Consider the following 18,342-nt stretch of genomic DNA (forward strand, 5'->3'; position numbering starts at 1 on the left):
TCGAGTACCTTGACGTATGTATTCTCCGGCTTCCTTCTGTCAGCCAGTACTAATCTGTGCAGCTCTACCTCGTCCACTGGCCCGTGTCCTTCAAGCGCGGCGACAAGTACTTCCCCCTGATTGCCAACAGCTCCGTCGAGGGCGGTGACGTCGACATCGAGGACAGCATCTCCATCGTCGACACCTGGAAGGCCATGACTAAGCTGCCCAAGTCCAAGGCCCGTGCCGTCGGTGTTTCTAACCACAAGAAGGAGCACGTACGTATCCCACTTCTTTTCCCTTCTCCCCCTTTCAGTCGCCGATGTCAATGCTGACTTGATCATCGTAGATCGAGGCCCTTATCCAGGCCACCGGTGTTACTCCCGCCGCCAACCAGATCGAGCGTCACCCCGTTCTCCAGAGCAATGACCTGATCCAGTACTGCAAGGAGAAGGGCATCCACGTCACTGCCTACTCCGTAAGCCCCTCTCTCCCCTCGTCCATATTCTCCCTTAACCAATGCTAACTGTGTCTCAAGGCCTTCGGAAACAACGGCTTCGGAGTCCCCCTCCTCATCAACCGCCCCGAGATCAAGGAAGTCGCCGAATCCGTCGCCAAGCGTGTCGGCCACCCCGTCAGCGGCGCCCACGTCATCCTTGCCTGGTCCCAGGTCGGTGGCATCAGTGTCATCCCCAAGTCCGTCACTCCTTCGCGTATCGCCGATAACTTCAAGGAGATCGAGCTCACCGACGAGGAGATCGCCAAGGTCTCTGAGCTGGGCAAGGAGCGTCGTCGCTACAACACCCCTTACGTCGCTAACAAGCCCCGCTGGGATGTTGATATCTTTGGTGAGGATGAGGAGAAGCCTGCTACTCACAAGGTTATTGTTTAAATGACCTTGATTGGGGACCTGGTTGGTTAGTGCTGGTCACTAGAGGATAGCATTGGTGATGTGTTATGATATATAGCGGGTATCGGGTGAATAAAAGATGGTTTTTCTTTTAAATACATGATCCAATGTGATGATTTATAATGATCCTTTTGTGTTGGTTGTTGGGTATGGGGAATTAGATCTCGGCATTCGGGGCTTGGTAGATCTGGGCGGAGTACCAACATGAAACCCAGAATCATACGAGTCGGAAGTACAGCCAAAATGCAACGCAAGCCAGTGCATGAAATGCAACACTTCTGACAAATCTACGCTCTCCCCGCGTTCGATTTATAATGAAGGATCACATCCCCGAGAGCCGAACTTTCCATATAAGATATCCATTCCCGAGTCCCGAGATAAACATATAACGTGCATATTTCCAGGCCACAGTATCTATCTATCTTCACGCGCCTCCTTCTAGCCATCTCAAACAGAAAAAGAACAATCCATCAACGGAAAAAGGAAAAAGAACAGTCCATCAACCAAAATGCCCCCAATCCCACGAACCACCAAACAATGGACCCTCTCCCACAAACCACACTCCCATCTCCCCATCCTCCCTAACACTCCTGAATCCCTTTCCTCCGAAACACCCCCAACATTCACCCTCACCACCACCACTCTCCCCTCCCCGGGGCCCTCCCAAGCCCTCCTCAAAACAATCTACCTCTCCAATGACCCCGCCCAACGCGGTTGGATCTCCGCCACCGCCGATCCAGCCCGTCTCTACGTCCCGCCCATCAACGTCGGCGAAGTCATGGGCTCGACCGGTATCGCGGAGGTCGTTGTCTCCGGGGACGAGTCCCGCTTAAAGCCAGGGAGCAGGGTGTTTGCGCGCACCGGGTGGAGCGAGTACACCATTGCTTCTATTGAAGAATGTACGGTTATCGAGAGTTTGGAGGGCCTCAGAGATACGGTCTTTCTGGGCTCGTTTGGTTTGCCAGGATTGACGGCTTATTATGGTCTTGTGGAAGTTGTTAAGCTTGGTAAGGAGGATACGGTTGTGGTTAGTGGGGCTGCTGGGGCCGTTGGGAGTATGGTTGTGCAGATTGCGAGGAGAGTTGTGGGGTGTAAGAGGGTTAGTTGTCTTTTTTTTTCTTTCTTCCCTTTCTTGGTGTTTTTCGTTTTGATGGTTTATGGTTGTCGGAGAGAAAGGGACTGTTGTGATGGATGAAACTACGCTAACGGGTGAGGATAGATTATCGGCATCGCCGGCACAGATGAGAAATGTCGCTGGGTTGAGAAGCTCGGCGCAGACGTGTGTATCAACTACAAGAAGGATACTTTTGAAGAGGATCTCTTCCGTGAGACGGAGGGATTCGTGGAGGTGTTCTTCGGTGAGTTAGGGTTATCCATCTCCTATCCCTTCCTATCCTTTCCAACATGATATCAACTAACTGAAAAATCCAGATAACGTTGGCGGCAAGATCCTCGATCTCATGCTTCTCAGAGTGAAGCGATATGGACGCATTGCTGCTTGGTATGTTCTTCCTCTTGTGCTCTGGTTTGTGTTCAGAAAGATTCGATACTGACTGATTGATTAGCGGCACCATTGCAAACTACAACCGAGACGGAGATCCGGTGGGATTGAAGAACTTCTATGTACGTTCCTTCTACCTTTCTTCTTCCAGCCTACTCCCACTAGCAGCTATAAGATACTCCCCGGGAGAAGATACTGACCAGTCACAGGAAGTGATCTCCAACCGCATCACAATCCACGGCTTCCTCATCTTCGATTACTTCCCGAAGATCGCCGAGGCCACTCAGGTTCTGGTGCAGGCATGGAAAGACGGGAAGATTGAGGTCGACGACGCGACGGAGACGGTCGTACAGGCGAAATTTGAGGATATTCCGGCTGTGTGGGTGAAATTGTTCGAGGGCGCGAATACAGGGAAGTTGACTACGGAGCTTGTTTAGTTTGTTCGTTGTAATGGAGAGGTCGGTGGTAGCGAGTGATAAAGATGTGGTGTTGACTTGTCCTGGCGATGTTCGAGACTTCTTATGTGATAGGTGGCAGATGTTGGCACCCTACAACTGAGGATCGTGGTACACATAATAGTCAGAAATATCGTGCATTTTCGCAATTTCAGGATAGTCGAAGGGACATTAGTCGCATCGGTACAGTAAAGGCCTGCGGCGCGCGCTGACAGTAAGCCTGCAAATGTCGACGAAACGACAGGAAAGAAATCCTCCAACAATAATTTCAAAAGCGTGACTTTGGACATCGAAGCAGGCACCAGACGACACGGAGAGAGGTAAGACTTCGAGTAAGTTTGATTGATGCGCGCATAGACTCCACACTGACTGCAAAGAGTTGTAGGAAAGATGGAGTCCTGCCAACGGTCGTGTACCAAAAAGGTCATCCTACGGCAACCATCTTGTGGACCTCACATTCACTCCACAGATACCTCGAATAGTGTTAGAAGAGGAACCATAAGTAAAAATGCCTTAGTCGAATTGTCTTCTCGATACTTGCGATGACCGCTATCTTCACCCCAGCCACAAAGCAGAAATCACCGAATAGTATACCCCCCATCGACACGAATATCCGCCCCATTGATCATCCCACTCGAATTCTATATCAAACATCAGAACAAATCCCTACCAGCAAGGGTACGCTCAACTCACCTGACACAAGAAAACCGCCGCATCCGCAACCTCCTCAGGCAAAGCGAACTTCCCCGTCGGTATATTCTTCAGAAACGCCTCCCGGACCGAGTCCTCGCCCCAGGCTTTCTTCCCTAATGCCGTCCACGCCACCGTAGGCGAGACACTGTTCGCCGTGATGCCACGACCTCCCCACTCGGAGGCCATGCTGCGAGTCAAACCCAACAGTGCCGCTTTCGACGCACAGTACGCGCCGTGTCGGTGCAATGCGATATGCGCCGCCTGGGATGCGATGTTCACGATGCGCCCCGGAGCCGGCGGGCTAGTCGAGGACTTTGCGGCTTTGGAGGCGCCGAAATACAATCGCGCGAAAGCCTGAGAGCACAACATCGGCCCCAGTACGTTGGTAGTAAGATGCTTCATGGTCTCTTCAGGCGGCGTAGTCTCCATGTCGCTGAGAGAGACATATCCCGCTGTGTTGACCAGGATGCTCGGGAAGACGCGATCCGACACAGAGGATGAAGAAGGAGAGACCATTTCCGTCTCTAGCGTGCCGAACGCCGACTGCACGGACTCCGACGACGTGATGTCGCATTCATACGTGCGGATTTCATCTTTGCTGTGCGTGGCCCCGTAGCCTTCCTCGAGCAGCTGGTCTCGACGAGAAGCTTCGAATGGCGCGTAGAGAATTGCCAGTCGGGCTCCTTGTTCGCGGAGACGCTTGCCGATGCTGGAGCCGAGGCCGCCTGTAGGACGGGTTAGTGGAGCGATTGGGACCTGTGTAGGGGTCAAATCTACCTAGACCTCCAGGGAGAATGGCTAATCTGCGAGCAAAGGCCATCTTCAGCAAATCTGGGGACGAAATGTGACAAGGAAAGATGGAGAAATGGCGAAGACGGGGTAGCTAGCTGCGTTGGCATCCCATCCCCTCGTTCACTGCGGATGACGTCAGACGCCCAGCCCTCGGCAAGGCCGCCCTCAGGCACCACACTCTATAGATGAGGCTACCTACTGGACAACGTGAGAGATTTATACCAATGAATTTTGCACGACTTCTTTCCCTTAGCCATGCCAATCATAGTTAACACCGATTATCAAATTCAATCCCGCCAGGGATGATCAAATATCAGATTTCCATTCATCATTTCCATTCATCAGGAATTCCATCCGCACAATAACAAGAGCTCAATGAAATGTTGTGATCACCAGATTGTGCATTCGAGCAGTGGTGCTCAAATTGCCAACGATTGTCAATGTTCACCATCGACTCATTCTCTCGATCCCACATAGCGGACATGCCTAGGACATTTTTCTGCGCGTCCAAGCCTACAGCACGGATATACCGCGCCGAGGTGCGCACAAGAATTGCCGTTTCGTACCCAGCGCGTGGAACCGCATCGACGACAGTTGCTCGCCTAAGAGGATTGACTGAAGCTGAGGCCAGCTGAAATCAAGGCAGAAAATTGATATCAACATCAGTTTCGACAAGAGATAGTGCCGCAGAACTTACCAATACCCAGCACTTCACCTCCGTTGCCCCGTTCCAGCTCACATAGAGAATCTCTGGCGAAGAGGCATTCTGGCGTTGCACAACGATACTTGGATCCGAGGTCGGATACCCTTCCCAGTTCCTTTTGTAGACACGGTACGATCCAAGCGCGCGCCCTAACACACCGAACTGAAGGTCCAAAACCACCTGCCCGTCTGCCCTATGCTCTGTCAATGCGGGATTAAATCCCCAACAAACAAGAGTATTCCCCCCATCCAAAGACTCGACATTTCCCATGACCATAGACTGTAGGCCCTTTGGATGCGAAAGTTGACGAACGCTAGACATTGACATTGTCGCGTAGTCGACCGTAAAGAACCGAGCTGTGGAACAGTTGGAAGTACAACCAAAAGAGGTATTATAAACGTGGTTGTCGAACATTGTGAGGTGCTTCAAGGCCTTGTCGTGGAAGGTTACATGGTGTTGGAAGGCGAAGTCGGGCGCTCGCCCGGTGGCGCTGTCGGTGAATTGGTTTCTCTTTCCACCCATGATCCAGATGGGGATGCCGCTGGTGCCGTTGATATGCACGACCATGCTGCAGAGGCTGAAGGACACCACGTAATCCCCATCGACGGTCTAAATTGTGTTATTGTGTTTTACAGCAGTATTGACCGATGGCTATTTACCTTTTGTATGCTGTTGATATGACACCAGTCCCAGCCGTCAGGCCCTTTGTAGTATGAAACCAAGGAATCTGCGATACTGAAATGATCGCTGGCGTGCCAGGTAAAGAGTGCCTTGCCAGTTATCACATCCACTTCCTGGAAGACACTATCCAACAGTATGTCTTTTTTCCATCCTCCCACCTTTCTCAGGTTATACGGGATGGGGTTATACGCCATAATCAAAGCCATCCCTTCATCTGTGAGGCGAAATTCGTGAAAGTCAGCGCCGACCGGGAGTCCCGTAGTCGTAACGTTATGGACAATGTCGTAAGAAGAGTTTAGCATCAGCCAGTTTCCACTTCCGTGGCCCCCTGTTTGTTTTCCAAGCCAATACACCAGGTAGTCAGTGCCGTGGAACCTTTGTATTCCTACATTGTTTACCTTCTGCTCTGAAGTTTCCTTTTGGAACCACACGAGACTGAGGTCGTTCGCTGAAAAAAGCATTCCAACACCCGTCTCGGGGCTATTCCCATAGTTTAGAAAGATGTGCGAGGCGTTGTCCACCGCTGCTTTGTCCCAGGTATTGACTAAGAAGATCGGAGACGTTACGTTGGACGTGTAGTAGGTCTGGTTCGGTCTGAGCCCAAATTGGCCACTTTGGTAAGCGACAAAGTCGGTAATTGGTGCAACATCGGCGGCCACGAAGGAAGTGAGTGCGAGCAGTAGGTAGAGAAATATATGGCAAGGCATTTCTGCGAAGGTTGACATCGTAAGGTCGGCGTGTTGATTATCATCGAGCGCGAGAGAGAGATTGTGTGACGTATCAGTGTGCAACGTTGGGCATCTTGACCAGAGTGAATGAGGAAACTACGGCGGCCACCGAAGGCAAGCCGAACAGGGCCAATGTAGTTCGACTTGTGTTTCAAAAGAAGGTTCATCGGGGCTGGTATTTAATGAACAGATGAAACAAACAAATTGTAATAGCTTTGGGACTCTTCATGATATAACGACCACATGTGAAGTGGGTAGTTCGCAGGGACTAGGTTTATTGATATTTTGGATAAGGAGTCTTTGTAGAGGGTGAGAAAAGCTTAATCGGATTTTCCAAAGTTATTTGCAAATATAAATGCCCAACTGTAGATAAGGTAGCCCCACAGTGAATTTCTCTGTTTATGCAATTTCCCCTTATTCTACTTGCTTGAACCAGCCTTTATAGCTATACTTTTTAAGAAAGGATATCTCACATCAACACGAACAGAACAAGCCGACCTCTTCGTACTCGTATTCCTCATTCCACGGTAATAAACGCACACAAAGCCAAATTCCACTAGCAGCCATGGCAAAGTGCAACCCTCGGCCACGTACTATACTGCCCGTCTCATGAACTCAACCCGTCCTATCGGGCTCAACCCGACCATCGGAGCATGCATCCAGGCCCGTGCCTTCGTCAAGTAGAGACCCGAAAGAAAACACGAATTTCCGATCCACGAGTTTCGGGCGTACTGGGAAGCTTTTATTCATTGGATTGAACGGGGGCTCGGGGGCTCTAGCGTACGCCACTCGGAAAAAAAAGGGCGGCAAGTGAAGGGATGCGGGGAAAGCTCTGGGGTCGGTCTGGAGTCTGGGGTTTCCCGGAAGACGCGGAGGGTGGTAAGAATGTCACAGCCACGGTGGAGTTGGCACAGCATGTTGATAATACGAGGGATGATTAACAGATAAAATTCCTTTGAGAAACTTATTCTGCTCTATATCTGGTGGGTATTTGGTATTTCGGTAACATTGGTTGCAATTTCCATGATTAATTGATGAATCTTCTTGAGAGAACCCTAAGGGACGACGGTTTAGGGGAGTGCAAGGCAAGTTCATGCTCGTCTTAACCATTCAACTGGGTGTAGATCTCGTATCTCTTCGTCCATTCATTCCTAAATTCTATCTAAACATCAAATTTAGCCATGATCACGTGATGTACAGTACTATATAGTACAAACAACTTCATCACTCCTCCATAATTTTGAATCCCCAAGAAGGGGGATGACGTTCTCAAGCGCAATTCATATCAACCCTCTAAGGAAGGCGAGACTTGCCGGCCTTGCGGCTCGCTTCAAGGGCGCCGGCCAAGCCGAACTGGCTGGCAATGCCGTTGACACGGTGGGTGGAGTTCAGGTTCTTGACGACAACCATCTGGTAGCAGGTGGCGGAACCTTGGCGAGAGGCAATGACGGACCAGGCGAGGAAGAGCTCCCAGATCTATTGCGGATTAGATTTTGTTATATTATCGATGACGGGGTGATGGGAACTCACTCTGTACCATCTAGGTCCGTACTTGGCCTTGATGGCTTCAACGTTGCCAACCCAGTTGCGGTACCATCTCCAGAGGGTACCGGAGTAGTGGACACCGACAGTGTCAATTCTACTTGTCATCAGCGCTTGCTCATCGCTATTTGATTAAGAAGACTCACCCCTTCACTTCAAAGCCAGCCTGTTCCAAGCACTTGATGTAATACCAGAGAGGAGTAGAGGCGTCGGCACCACGGAAGATGTACTTGTTCAGATAAAGACCCCAGATGAAATCCTCGTACTGCCACGCCTGTCTCAAGCCGGAAAGCTGAACATACATGGCACCGTCGTCGTTGAGCATGTCATAGCACTGGCGGAAGAATCCGGTGAGCTTGCGGATACCGACGTGCTCACCCATCTCCAGCTGAGTGATCTTGTCATAGCGCTCGCGGACAATATCACGGTAGTCCATGCACAGAATCTTGCTCTGGTCTTCGGGAATACCAGCCTGACGGAGAGCGTCGTTGCCCCAGGCGGTCTGGTTCTCAGCAATAGTAACTCCGGTCACCTTGGCGCCATAATTCAAACTGGCGAATTTGGCCAGGGTTCCCCAGCCGCAACCAATGTCCAGCATCTTCTCGCCGTCCTTCAGGCCAATCTTCTCGCAAACGACCGCCATCTTGTTATCCTGCATTTCCTCCAGGGTCTCTTCCTGTTCCGTGTCCGAGATAATACCGGAGGTGTAGATCATGCGGGGGCCGAGGAACCAAGCGTAGTGGTCGTTGCCGCTGTCGTAGTTGGGGCGGATCTGCTCCTCATCCTGGGCCTTGGTGTGGAACAGGACGTCAACGAAGAAAGTGCCAACGATGAACTTGAACAGGTCCCAGGTGAAAGCGAAGCTTGCCCAGTCGTGACGGTACTCCAGAACGTCGAGGATGTCGCCGTTGAAGTCCACCAGGCCGTCCAGGTACATCTCAGAGAAAGTCTGCATGGGGATCTTGTTCTTTCCGCGCCATTTGGCCTTGTCCTCCTCACGCTTGAAGGTCACATAGTGCTCAACAGGGCGGCCGGGCAATTTAACTTTGTTGTTGGTGCGAGGGCTGCAGCTGGACGTCCAGGTCCAGAAAGCCACCAGAACGGGGAGGACGGAAACGAGGGCAAAGAAGATGAAGGTTTTGAACCCGCCGCCCACCAGGAAGGTGAGCAGGCCGGGGACACCGGTGATGGCGCCCGCTAACAAGAGGTTGGAGAAGCTCTCATTTCCAGGACCATCAGCAGCCAATGGGGGATTGTTGATCGCTGGAGACTATTCGGGGGTTAGCAAAGCTATAGCGAGGTAAATAAGATGCCAATGGCTTGGAAAAACTGACATTGGTCGTAGCAATCCCGCAGTCCTCGCCGGTTGCGAATTCCGAGGGCTTCGCAGCGGGAGTCTTGATGAAGTCGATGTCGCTCGAGAGCTCAGGTTTCTTGGCTCCCGGGGCACTCATTGTCAATTGATACCTCGTCGGGTCGTCGAGGCTCCTTCCGTTGCTGGATCAGAGACGAAGAGGAACGACGAAGGGAGGAGGAAGACTTCCGGATGGGAATGTTTGTGGACGGGCCAGGCACGTGCCGCGGCGGTCCCAGAACAGCCGGTGATCTGGTAACGCAGGCGTAAGCGGACCCGACCTCATATTGCCACGTATCCCTCCCCACCTCTTGTCTCGCAGGAGCGGGAAGGGTGGTCCCGGGAGGACAACTACAACCAGTACAGAGTATGCAGTGTGCATGACAGGCATTATGTTGAAGATTTCATGCATTTTTTATGTCACTGCGGACCGAGATCCAAGTCGCTGTACTGTACCTGGTACCATACCTATGCATCTCTGTGGACGTGTGTCTACATGTATTGTCGTGGCAGCATGTTGGTGGGTGTAAAGTCCGGTATTCTGCCAAGGCCGGACGCAACTCGGTCCGCGCCGATCGTCTCTCTGCCCTGCCCGTCCGTCCGCGGGCCCCGAGAGAGCGGTGAGAAGCCTGGCCTTCAACATGGTGCATAACCATAACAATTCCACCAACAATGGTGACAATTGCGGCATAGACCAATTGTGATTCACATCTACGGGCGTTTCTATGGGTATTCTTTCAAGTGGACAATGTTCAGTTCCATCTTCTTCTGAACTTACGAAAACATATATCGTCATGTTGAGGCCCGACCTGCATGTCTGAAAATATATAACCATGGTTTCAAGGACAAGATAGGTAGTCGAACGTGCTAGATGCAGACATAAATCATTCAAGACCAATTGAGTACCGTCAGAAATGACTTGTATGAAAATGTAATGCGCATACATTGAATGAATGAGAATATGCACCCCAGGCATCCCAAACATCCCCAATAGTACTTCGTACTATAGTACCTTGCACTCTTCTTATGTCCGCCTATTAAGATCTTGCAGTTCTGAATATGACCTGTCACAGTCTTGAATAGGGCCAAGTTAGCCACGTGATACATGCTCCCGGACCGAGGAAGGGTTCTCTCTTTCTGCAGTATCCCTCAAAAGAACTGATCCAGAAATTTCGATCATATGGAACTTGACCGCTGAACATCGCGCCCCTAATAGGTAGTACAAGACCGTGCCACAACGGGAATTCAACTCGACCGACCCACATCTTTAAGTCTATGAATTCGGCCCCCAAGGGAACCCTGTTGGAGACCACGGCCTGCTACGCCACATTCTGCCAGTCAAATCGTGTGTGCACAGCCTCCAGCTTGGGTCATTAACACGTCCATTGCCTTTCAGGTGCTATCCAGACAATATAGATCTACGACGCCTGAGATTCTCCTGTAATTTAACAAGCCGTGTCCACAAGCGGAATCATGCATGGATGTTATCTCGCGACAGGGCCATCGCAGCCCGCGCCTCCTTGATAACAACCCTAGAATCTTCCGATGATTTTAAAGTCCTCGACAACCTGGTCTACTCCCCGAGGCCCGCGTAGAAGACTCCGTCAACCAAATCATCGAACAATGTCGCATCTATGGCTATTAACGACCAAAAGCCCGAAGAGGGTGCCACCAGAGTCGATATAAACCTGTGCTGGGCACTCTGAAAATTCGTATAGCGTCTTACCCCGTCGAATCACGCGAAGTTAGTCCAGATGCTGACTGAGCTGCAGACACGCACGGTGATGCATCCGGTCACGGACAAGCCGCTGGCTTTTCAATATGATGTCTTCTTCACGGATATCCCCGCGTCAGGGTGAAGTGAGAGGGAAGCTCTTGATGAAAATGGCGGGGACTAGCATGGTCAGTGGTGTTCCCTGTCTTATTTGATGAGTGTTTTCATATTATATCCTAGGTGGTCAGCTGCGCGTTCTCATAGCGGACGTCACTGATCCGGACATGGATCCGGATTCCCAGGATCGCCGGGGAAATCTGAATGCGTTCGTCGCCAAATGACCCAAGCGGCTGAGATTCGAGAGCCGTTCAATGACTCGGAGAAAATCCACCGAATGGATCGATCTCTACGCGCGATCTGGGTCATGAGGGAGGCACTGGAGAACGATACCCGGCATCTGGAAGCGTTGGTACAGTCACCTGCTGTGCGAGCGGCGTGTACGTGATTCATCTATGCGGCTGATCGGCTACTTTAGAAGGCCGATTTTCAGGTTCGATATCCTGATCTTTGCGGAGCCCCGGGGAGTAATTATGCCGACAAATATTGGAAGGGACATGAGCTGGAAAGATGGATGGTGTGGATGGAAGCACTAGGCAAATCGAAGGCTGCAGGTGTGAATTACGAAACGGAGGGCTTGATTGACGCTGCGCAGGCGACCGCTTCCAAAGTCATGGCAGCGAGTTCACCGTGTTATTTCGATATAGTTATGAAGGATAACCGTGTCACGATAGTTATCCGGCGACCGCGGTCTGGATGCCTTGATGGAAAAGCTCACGAAGATTGGAACAGCGTTTCTGATAGTCATGATGATGGGTGGTATCGCCCCGTGGGTTTGGGGGCCGAAATGACTCTGTTCCTACACCAGCGCCGAGTATGTACATACGTATGAGAGTTGTTAAGTCCTCACAGCCTACAGTGCGAAGGATGCTAGCGCCGTGAGCCCGGCAAATCCAAGCTTCTCCCGTGTCTCCTTGCAGGAGTATACTCCGCGGCGAACACTGTCAGAATTTTAAACACAGAATCGATTCATGGAATATATGCCTCAACCACAGCCCAGCGGGTCCGGGTCGAAGAAAGAGTGGAACCACCACGAGCTTTTCGGCGAATGACTTGGCGAAAAGAAGCTCACTAGCGCAGAGTGATCGTCGAAGCTACTCCAGAACAGGAAAGCAATTCGGTGCTGGGGCTGTATACCATGGGGCGAAGCAGCTTTTCCTCTTCTTTTCCACATTGGGTGTTCCTTGTTGATGATGTGCGGTCGCAGCCTTGTAGATATACATGATTATTTAAAGGGCATGGATCTCTTTCATTCCCTAGGAATAATCCTATTTCGACCCAACCCTGAATTTCTACACCTCTACAACATACCATCAACATGACCGACGGCCTCTCTGCTGCCACTCTGGCAATTTACGTCGTCCTCATCATCCCCAGCGTTTTCCTCCTTGTCAAACATGGCCGTCAAGGCCTCCTCGGCTGGCTGTTCCTTACTATCTTCTGCACCATCCGAATCGTCGGCAGCGGACTCTCTCTCTCCAACTCTTCCGCCACAAGCATCATCTCGAACATTGGTCTATCGCCGCTGTTGTTCGCGACATGTGGAATTCTCAAAGAAGCGCAAGCTATCCCTTTCATTCAACACCCAAGAATACCCAGTGTTGACACGAACATTTTATCAAGAAAAACCTACCGTCTCAAATCCCTCGACCGCCGACTTGAGGCCGTCTTCGATTTCTTCTTCCACATGCTTGTCGCCGCGGGCGTTGTTCTCACGGCGATCGCGTCGTCGAAGCTACAGCGTCACGAGCAGCCGATCGAGAAGGCAGAGAGAAAGGTGAAGGCGGGAATGGCCATTTTAACGATCTCGTGGGTCGTTCTGGTTGGGTGGACTGGGCTGGCGTTTTTGGGACCGAGAAGGACGAGTCCGGTGGTTAGGCAGGGGACCTTGGTAAGTCAGATCTTTACCGTTCGGGCTCTATATTCCGGACAGCTTCGAGAGGTGAAGGAGAGATTACTAATTTTGGGATATAGTTGCTTTCGACTGTGTGCCTTTCGTTGTCTTTCATTGGTGTTCGAGTGATCTATAGTCTTGTTGCTATGAGTACGCAGAGGGCGGATCTGAATCCTACGACAGGGTCGCTGGCGATTCGCGTTGTGTTGAGCTTCCTGCCTGAGTTGATCGCCGCGATTGCGTACATTGCAGCAGGAATGAAGACTCGGAATGCTCCGAAGCAAGACCAAGAGAAGCAGGCCGAAGAGTGGTCAATGGCAAAACAGACAGCTTCTCCGGTAGATGTATAACACACAAAGCGGAAACTCTAGTCAGTGAGCAAACGATTGATTATTCATTAATGAATGTTAAGGTATAGATTAATTATATGACATCAAAGTCATGCGAAACGATTGAGATAAGCAAGTTCATATGCGCAAGGTGCGTTAAGCTTTTTTATGCCACCCATACGAGGAGTAGACATGTCCGACAGCCATTATATAGTGGGACAAGTGAGCGTAAATAGTAGGGGAATGTTTTCGTAGGTCCTGTCGACTGGTTGAGAAACAGAAACTGGGCCTTAGTGAGTAGTCAGAGCCTAATGAATGTCACGGCCCTACTGCTTGTGGAGTCCGCAATCCGAATTTCGGATAGTAATGGAGGGTGTCAAAGTCAACACTCAAATTCCAGAATCATCCTGGAAGCGGTCTTGCTGATCATAATGGTTACCGTAGTTATCTTGCCAGATCTTCCAATCCCTGCATGTTTGTTCCATCTGGTCCTTCTGCCATTGGGGTGTTCTGTTAGCAAGCTGTTTTTTGAAATCCTCCTTCCGTTCCAAGGCTTGGAAGGCCAAGCCGGCCGATGCATGCCAAGCTATGTGACAGTGGAGAACCCATGGGCCAGGATTGTCTGTCTTGAATGCAATCACGACGAATCCGTTCTTCGGAAGAAGTACGACATCACGGCGAGGTGGGTTGTTGTAATTCAGTTTCAGAGACGAATAGTTTGTAAACGGCTTACTGGACTGCTGGAGAAGCGCGAAGTCGTGACCGTGAAGGTGGATCTGTACAAGAGCAGGGTTAGCCAAGCACCACTCAGTCAGTTAGATTTTGAAGCACCACTTACGGGATGTGCCGCTGGAATAAGGTTGCCTCCCTTTGCATCGGTAGGTTTGTTTTGGTTAGCACCGATGATCACCATGTAGTGCCAACCTGGGTGACGTATGTTGGGCTCCACAGGGTAAACAACGGCATTGTTTGGGTATGGAGGGTCGATATGTTTACCATAAACAGTAGGTGTCCTATAATCGACCCAGGCTGTATAATTCATTGCCTTCCAGTGAGCGACCCAACTATCAGTTTCTTCCTTACGCTGCTTAGGGAGAAACCAGTGGTTGAGCTTGATGGTAGAGTTGGGCATGTTGAACTCCTTCAATTCTGCTTTTCCGAGAGGGGGAATTTGCCATTCTAATTTTGGTGTCCAGCCTTGCTCGTCCCGACAAGCTGCACTGTATTTATGTGCATTTGTAGTGGGAATGGGCGCCTTTTTCTCATCTCCGTACCAAAGAATTCCCTGTCTCGCGTCCGGGATAGTCTCGAAGTTATGACATCCGTCAGCGGGTTGGGTTCGAATCCAGTACGCTTGGTTATCCCAGAGCTGGTTCTTGTCTTTCGTTTTCAAGATGGCATGATAGCGTTGGCCTAAGATTGTCAGCTGAAGAATCTCAATCCATACAATCAGTTGAGGAGTACCATTGCCAATAGTTATGTTCTTTGTCGTATACGGCTCGATGGGGACCAAATCAGCACCGATAACCTCAAATTCGTGATCGTCTATACTGAATATGTAGGTTGAATCCGTTGAAGTGTTTATCAGTCGCAGTAGCCTTCTTTCATTCTATTCAAACATTTAGGCCTTTTCTTCGAACTCAACCGGATGGGAAACTTACAGGTTTAACATGTTTAGTATATCTTCGTTCTGGATAAGAACCGGCATAGTTACCTGCAATGCGTTAGTCCATAATTGGTAATTCCTGACACTGGATACTCACCCTTGCCATTAATAATAATGCTCGACATCTTCGGAGGTGGACGGTTTTTCTTCGAGTTCGAAAACTGCTCCTGGTAGTAATCTTGAAATGCACTGCGATGATTATGGTCTCCCATTATAAAAGGATCAATCGCGCTATCGTAATTGCCAGAAGCAGGGCCGTGAATGGTCAGTGGTCCAAGCACACCGTCCGTGTACTGCAGACTGTAGTGGCTATGATACCAGGTGGTTCCGTATTGGGTTGCGGTAAAGTTGTATGTGAAGCTTTTGCCTGGAGGAATGGGGCACTGAGTTACACCGGGAACACCATCATTGAGATTACTGTCCAGCATCCGAATTCCATGCATATGGATTGCAGTGCCGTTATAAGCCAGATTGTTCCGGACCGTGATTTCTGCACACCTCTGTTAGTCATTGTCGAATGTGAATGATACGTAGATACTGACGGACTTCATCGCCCCAACATGCCTCTGTACCATCAGTGTATTAGCGCAACACTTTCTCGTCATTGACTCGCATAGAGCCTAGGACTTACGGATCCATGGCCCGGGCCACTGTTTGTTGAAAACCTTGGCATTGGGGAACTTCACGCCATCGAGGGTCACCTCTGCCTCATCAACGGTCACATGATACTACTTCTTGTTATTCTTGCTCCCAATAACAAGAGAACAGGAACGTACCTGGCGCACTACTCCCTTGGGCCACCTAGTTTCGTAATCGGTATTGATATCATAGTCTTCCAGTTCAACGTCTTGACTCTCCAACCATTTGCCGCGACTGTTTGGACCCGAGACAAACTTGTATCCCTTCATATCAGGGTACTCGCATTTCAATATTTCAGTTTCAGACTCGCTGACGCCAGGAGGAATGAAAGTCAAGGTATCGGCGTCATGATGCACGGCTACATTGGGACCCAGCACTTCCTGCTGTGGTCCGAGGGATGGCGGGAAGCCAAAGAAATTGATGATAGCGGTGAAATAGCGCCCTAAAATCATCTTGATCTGAGCTCTTCCCTGCAGGGAAGAAGAGGCAAATCAGATTAGGCAGGCACAACTGGATGCCAGGACTTGCGGGCCTCGTAGCCGACAGGCAACGCTTTAGTATTCCCTTCCTTATGCCATCATGGCTAATGCAGTTTACCGAAATTCAATGTCTACGTCAACGACATCCCTAAGCGATGTTAATTGTTGCAACGTCATTGAGGACGAAGTGTCATGGAAATTAGAACCGCAACGTCTAATTGGAGTGTGCATTGTCATAGGATGAGCCGAATTATGGGATGACGGATGCGGCTGGCTGCGGGCCGCTGCCCTAACTCCATGACATCTTCAACGTTGCATTCGGCGACTCTTGATAAGAGTGTTCGCTACCCGAATTCAACTTAAAATATGTCCACCTCCGGATTGCAACCCGCACCTGTATGTCTTTATTACACACTATGTAACTAACTAATCAAATGGCATGCTACCTCTCTACTAGACCAGGAAATGTGCAATCGTAGACATACAAGCTGCAACATAAGGGCCTTATAGGGAATGGCACAGTAAAGGAAATTTCATTAGTCTGTAATGCAGATAATGCTATACTTTCTCATTCGCTAAATATGGCTACTAATATTGACGAAAACAGCCATTAATGCCCCACCATAGCCTGCTGAGCGGGAGCATATCGGTTACCGTGAGGCTTGGCGGCGTCGATGATCCTCCGCATTTCCTTCTTCTCTTCCTCCGTCAACTCCACATTCCTTGATGCCCAGTTCTGTTCGAGACGGGCGGCCTTGGTAGTACCCGGTATAGCAATGAAGCCCTGGGCAGCAACCCAAGCCAGTGCAATCTGGGTGATCGAGCAGCCCTTCCGATCGGCAAGCTTCTTGATTTCATCCACGATGGCGCGGTTCTTGTAGAAGTTCTCGCCTTGGAATTTAGGAACTAGTACGTTGCAATTAGTACGGAGAGCGATTTGAATCGGGGTTTATGGAAAGACTCACTCTTTCGACGGAAGTCATCCGGCGCAAAGTCGTCAGGAGATTTGTACTGGAAGTCATCGACCAACCAGCCGTGACCGAGGGGACTGTAGGCGACATAGGCGATTCCCAACTCCTTGGCCGTATCGATCAAGCCGTCAGTCTCATGCAACGTCTCGAAAGCGGAGTACTCGGCTTGAACGGCATCGATCGGGGCAACTGCGATAGCTGTCAATGACTGTATTTTCAGTGCGTGCAAGTGATATAGACTTACTAGAGTTGGCCTTTCGCAAGGTAGCAGCCGAACATTCCGAGAGACCAATGTACTTGGTCTTTCCTGCCTTGCGGATCTCATCCAGAGCGGGGATGGACTCCTCAAGAGGGGTGTCTGTCAAAGTCAGTATAAGGTCTCACTTGATTAACAGATAACATACTAGGATCAATGCGATGCAAGTAGTATAGGTCAGGAGCGAAACCCAATCGCTCAATGGTGCCCTCAATGTACTCCTTGATATGCGAGGCGGAGTTGGTGACAGCACCCTGTCCGGAGAAGACATCGAAGCCACACTTCGAGGCAACTGCTCAACTGTTAGTATTTCTATTTATTGCAATAGTAGTCATTCATCGCACACATACTGAAGATCTTGTCACGAACGTTGTGTTTCCGGATAAAGTCTCCAAGGAGCTTCTCGTTCACACCGGCTTGGTAGACGACCTTTCAAATTGTTAGCTCAACTGGAACCAAGGACAGACAAGCCACTCAACATACAGCAGTATCCCAAAACGTACACCCCAGTTCAATTGCCTTTAACAAGACCGGCTCGGCCTCATCAAGGCTCAAGTTGCTGCCAAGACCGAAGCTAAGGCCCATCGCACCGAAACCGGGCGAGGGGACCTGAATGTCGCGGAAGGGGAGCGTGTTAACCATTTTCAGAGCTGTGAATGACTTAGGAACTGTGAGGAAGACAAGTTTCTCTTTGATGAGCTGCGGACCTTGTATTTATGGTATATTGGCATTGTCCTAGTGCCACTTCAAGAACCCCCCACGCTGTTGCGTCAGCCTGCGTGATGGCCGTGTGGGGCAGAAGACCCACTCTTTCCTGCAGTGCTGACGGCTTCTTCTCCGTTATCTCCGCTGCATGTCCGCCTTCTCAAGGCATATAGAAGTATCTGGATCTATGTGTTCTTGTGCGTTAAACTATATTCGGTAATGGGCTCATGGGTG

The 18,342-nt window shown here is 50.3% G+C and overlaps 8 protein-coding genes across 8 annotated transcripts; 3 read left to right on the forward strand and 5 right to left on the reverse strand.

Moving 5' to 3' along the window:
- Positions 1-194: 194 nt before the first annotated feature.
- On the forward strand, positions 195-871 carry LDX57_002711 (uncharacterized protein; the record flags this gene model as incomplete). Its single annotated transcript, XM_046084360.1, has 3 exons — positions 195-257; positions 329-457; positions 518-871. The coding sequence occupies 3 exons, from the start codon at positions 195-197 to the stop codon at positions 869-871; spliced, it is 546 nt and encodes a 181-aa protein (XP_045940323.1).
- A 526-nt stretch (positions 872-1,397) lies between these two features.
- On the forward strand, positions 1,398-2,827 carry QOR1 (MDR family NADP-dependent oxidoreductase; the record flags this gene model as incomplete). The annotated part of the gene is made up of 5 exons (XM_046084361.1): positions 1,398-1,988; positions 2,109-2,247; positions 2,321-2,390; positions 2,455-2,512; positions 2,600-2,827. The coding sequence occupies 5 exons, from the start codon at positions 1,398-1,400 to the stop codon at positions 2,825-2,827; spliced, it is 1,086 nt and encodes a 361-aa protein (XP_045940324.1).
- A 596-nt stretch (positions 2,828-3,423) lies between these two features.
- LDX57_002713 (putative short-chain dehydrogenase/reductase) lies at positions 3,424-4,358 on the reverse strand (the record flags this gene model as incomplete). The annotated part of the gene is made up of 3 exons (XM_046084362.1): positions 3,424-3,486; positions 3,539-4,263; positions 4,316-4,358. 3 exons carry the CDS (start codon positions 4,356-4,358, stop codon positions 3,424-3,426), a joined length of 831 nt encoding a protein of 276 aa, XP_045940325.1.
- Positions 4,359-4,658: 300 nt separating this feature from the next.
- On the reverse strand, positions 4,659-6,421 carry LDX57_002714 (uncharacterized protein; the record flags this gene model as incomplete). The annotated part of the gene is made up of 3 exons (XM_046084363.1): positions 4,659-4,961; positions 5,028-5,642; positions 5,693-6,421. 3 exons carry the CDS (start codon positions 6,419-6,421, stop codon positions 4,659-4,661), a joined length of 1,647 nt encoding a protein of 548 aa, XP_045940326.1.
- Positions 6,422-7,735: 1,314 nt separating this feature from the next.
- Positions 7,736-9,438, reverse strand: MT1 (Sphingolipid C9-methyltransferase 1; the record flags this gene model as incomplete). The annotated part of the gene is made up of 4 exons (XM_046084364.1): positions 7,736-7,918; positions 7,973-8,081; positions 8,131-9,254; positions 9,319-9,438. 4 exons carry the CDS (start codon positions 9,436-9,438, stop codon positions 7,736-7,738), a joined length of 1,536 nt encoding a protein of 511 aa, XP_045940327.1.
- A 3,027-nt stretch (positions 9,439-12,465) lies between these two features.
- Positions 12,466-13,413, forward strand: LDX57_002716 (uncharacterized protein; the record flags this gene model as incomplete). The annotated part of the gene is made up of 3 exons (XM_046084365.1): positions 12,466-12,729; positions 12,793-13,060; positions 13,144-13,413. The coding sequence occupies exons 1-3, from the start codon at positions 12,488-12,490 to the stop codon at positions 13,411-13,413; spliced, it is 780 nt and encodes a 259-aa protein (XP_045940328.1). The 5' UTR covers positions 12,466-12,487.
- Positions 13,414-13,633: 220 nt separating this feature from the next.
- Positions 13,634-16,149, reverse strand: LDX57_002717 (uncharacterized protein; the record flags this gene model as incomplete). Its single annotated transcript, XM_046084366.1, has 8 exons — positions 13,634-14,168; positions 14,231-14,805; positions 14,857-15,001; positions 15,054-15,106; positions 15,156-15,548; positions 15,601-15,624; positions 15,690-15,786; positions 15,835-16,149. 8 exons carry the CDS (start codon positions 16,147-16,149, stop codon positions 13,782-13,784), a joined length of 1,989 nt encoding a protein of 662 aa, XP_045940329.1. The 3' UTR covers positions 13,634-13,781.
- Positions 16,150-16,786: 637 nt separating this feature from the next.
- LDX57_002718 (putative aldo-keto reductase (YakC)) lies at positions 16,787-18,045 on the reverse strand (the record flags this gene model as incomplete). The annotated part of the gene is made up of 6 exons (XM_046084367.1): positions 16,787-17,082; positions 17,142-17,336; positions 17,392-17,505; positions 17,552-17,695; positions 17,754-17,832; positions 17,887-18,045. 6 exons carry the CDS (start codon positions 18,043-18,045, stop codon positions 16,787-16,789), a joined length of 987 nt encoding a protein of 328 aa, XP_045940330.1.
- Positions 18,046-18,342: the final 297 nt, after the last annotated feature.

The sequence above is a fragment of the Aspergillus melleus genome (genome assembly GCF_016097325.1).
Source record: "Aspergillus melleus strain CBS 546.65 chromosome Unknown contig1, whole genome shotgun sequence".
Taxonomy (NCBI): Eukaryota; Fungi; Ascomycota; class Eurotiomycetes; order Eurotiales; family Aspergillaceae; genus Aspergillus; species Aspergillus melleus.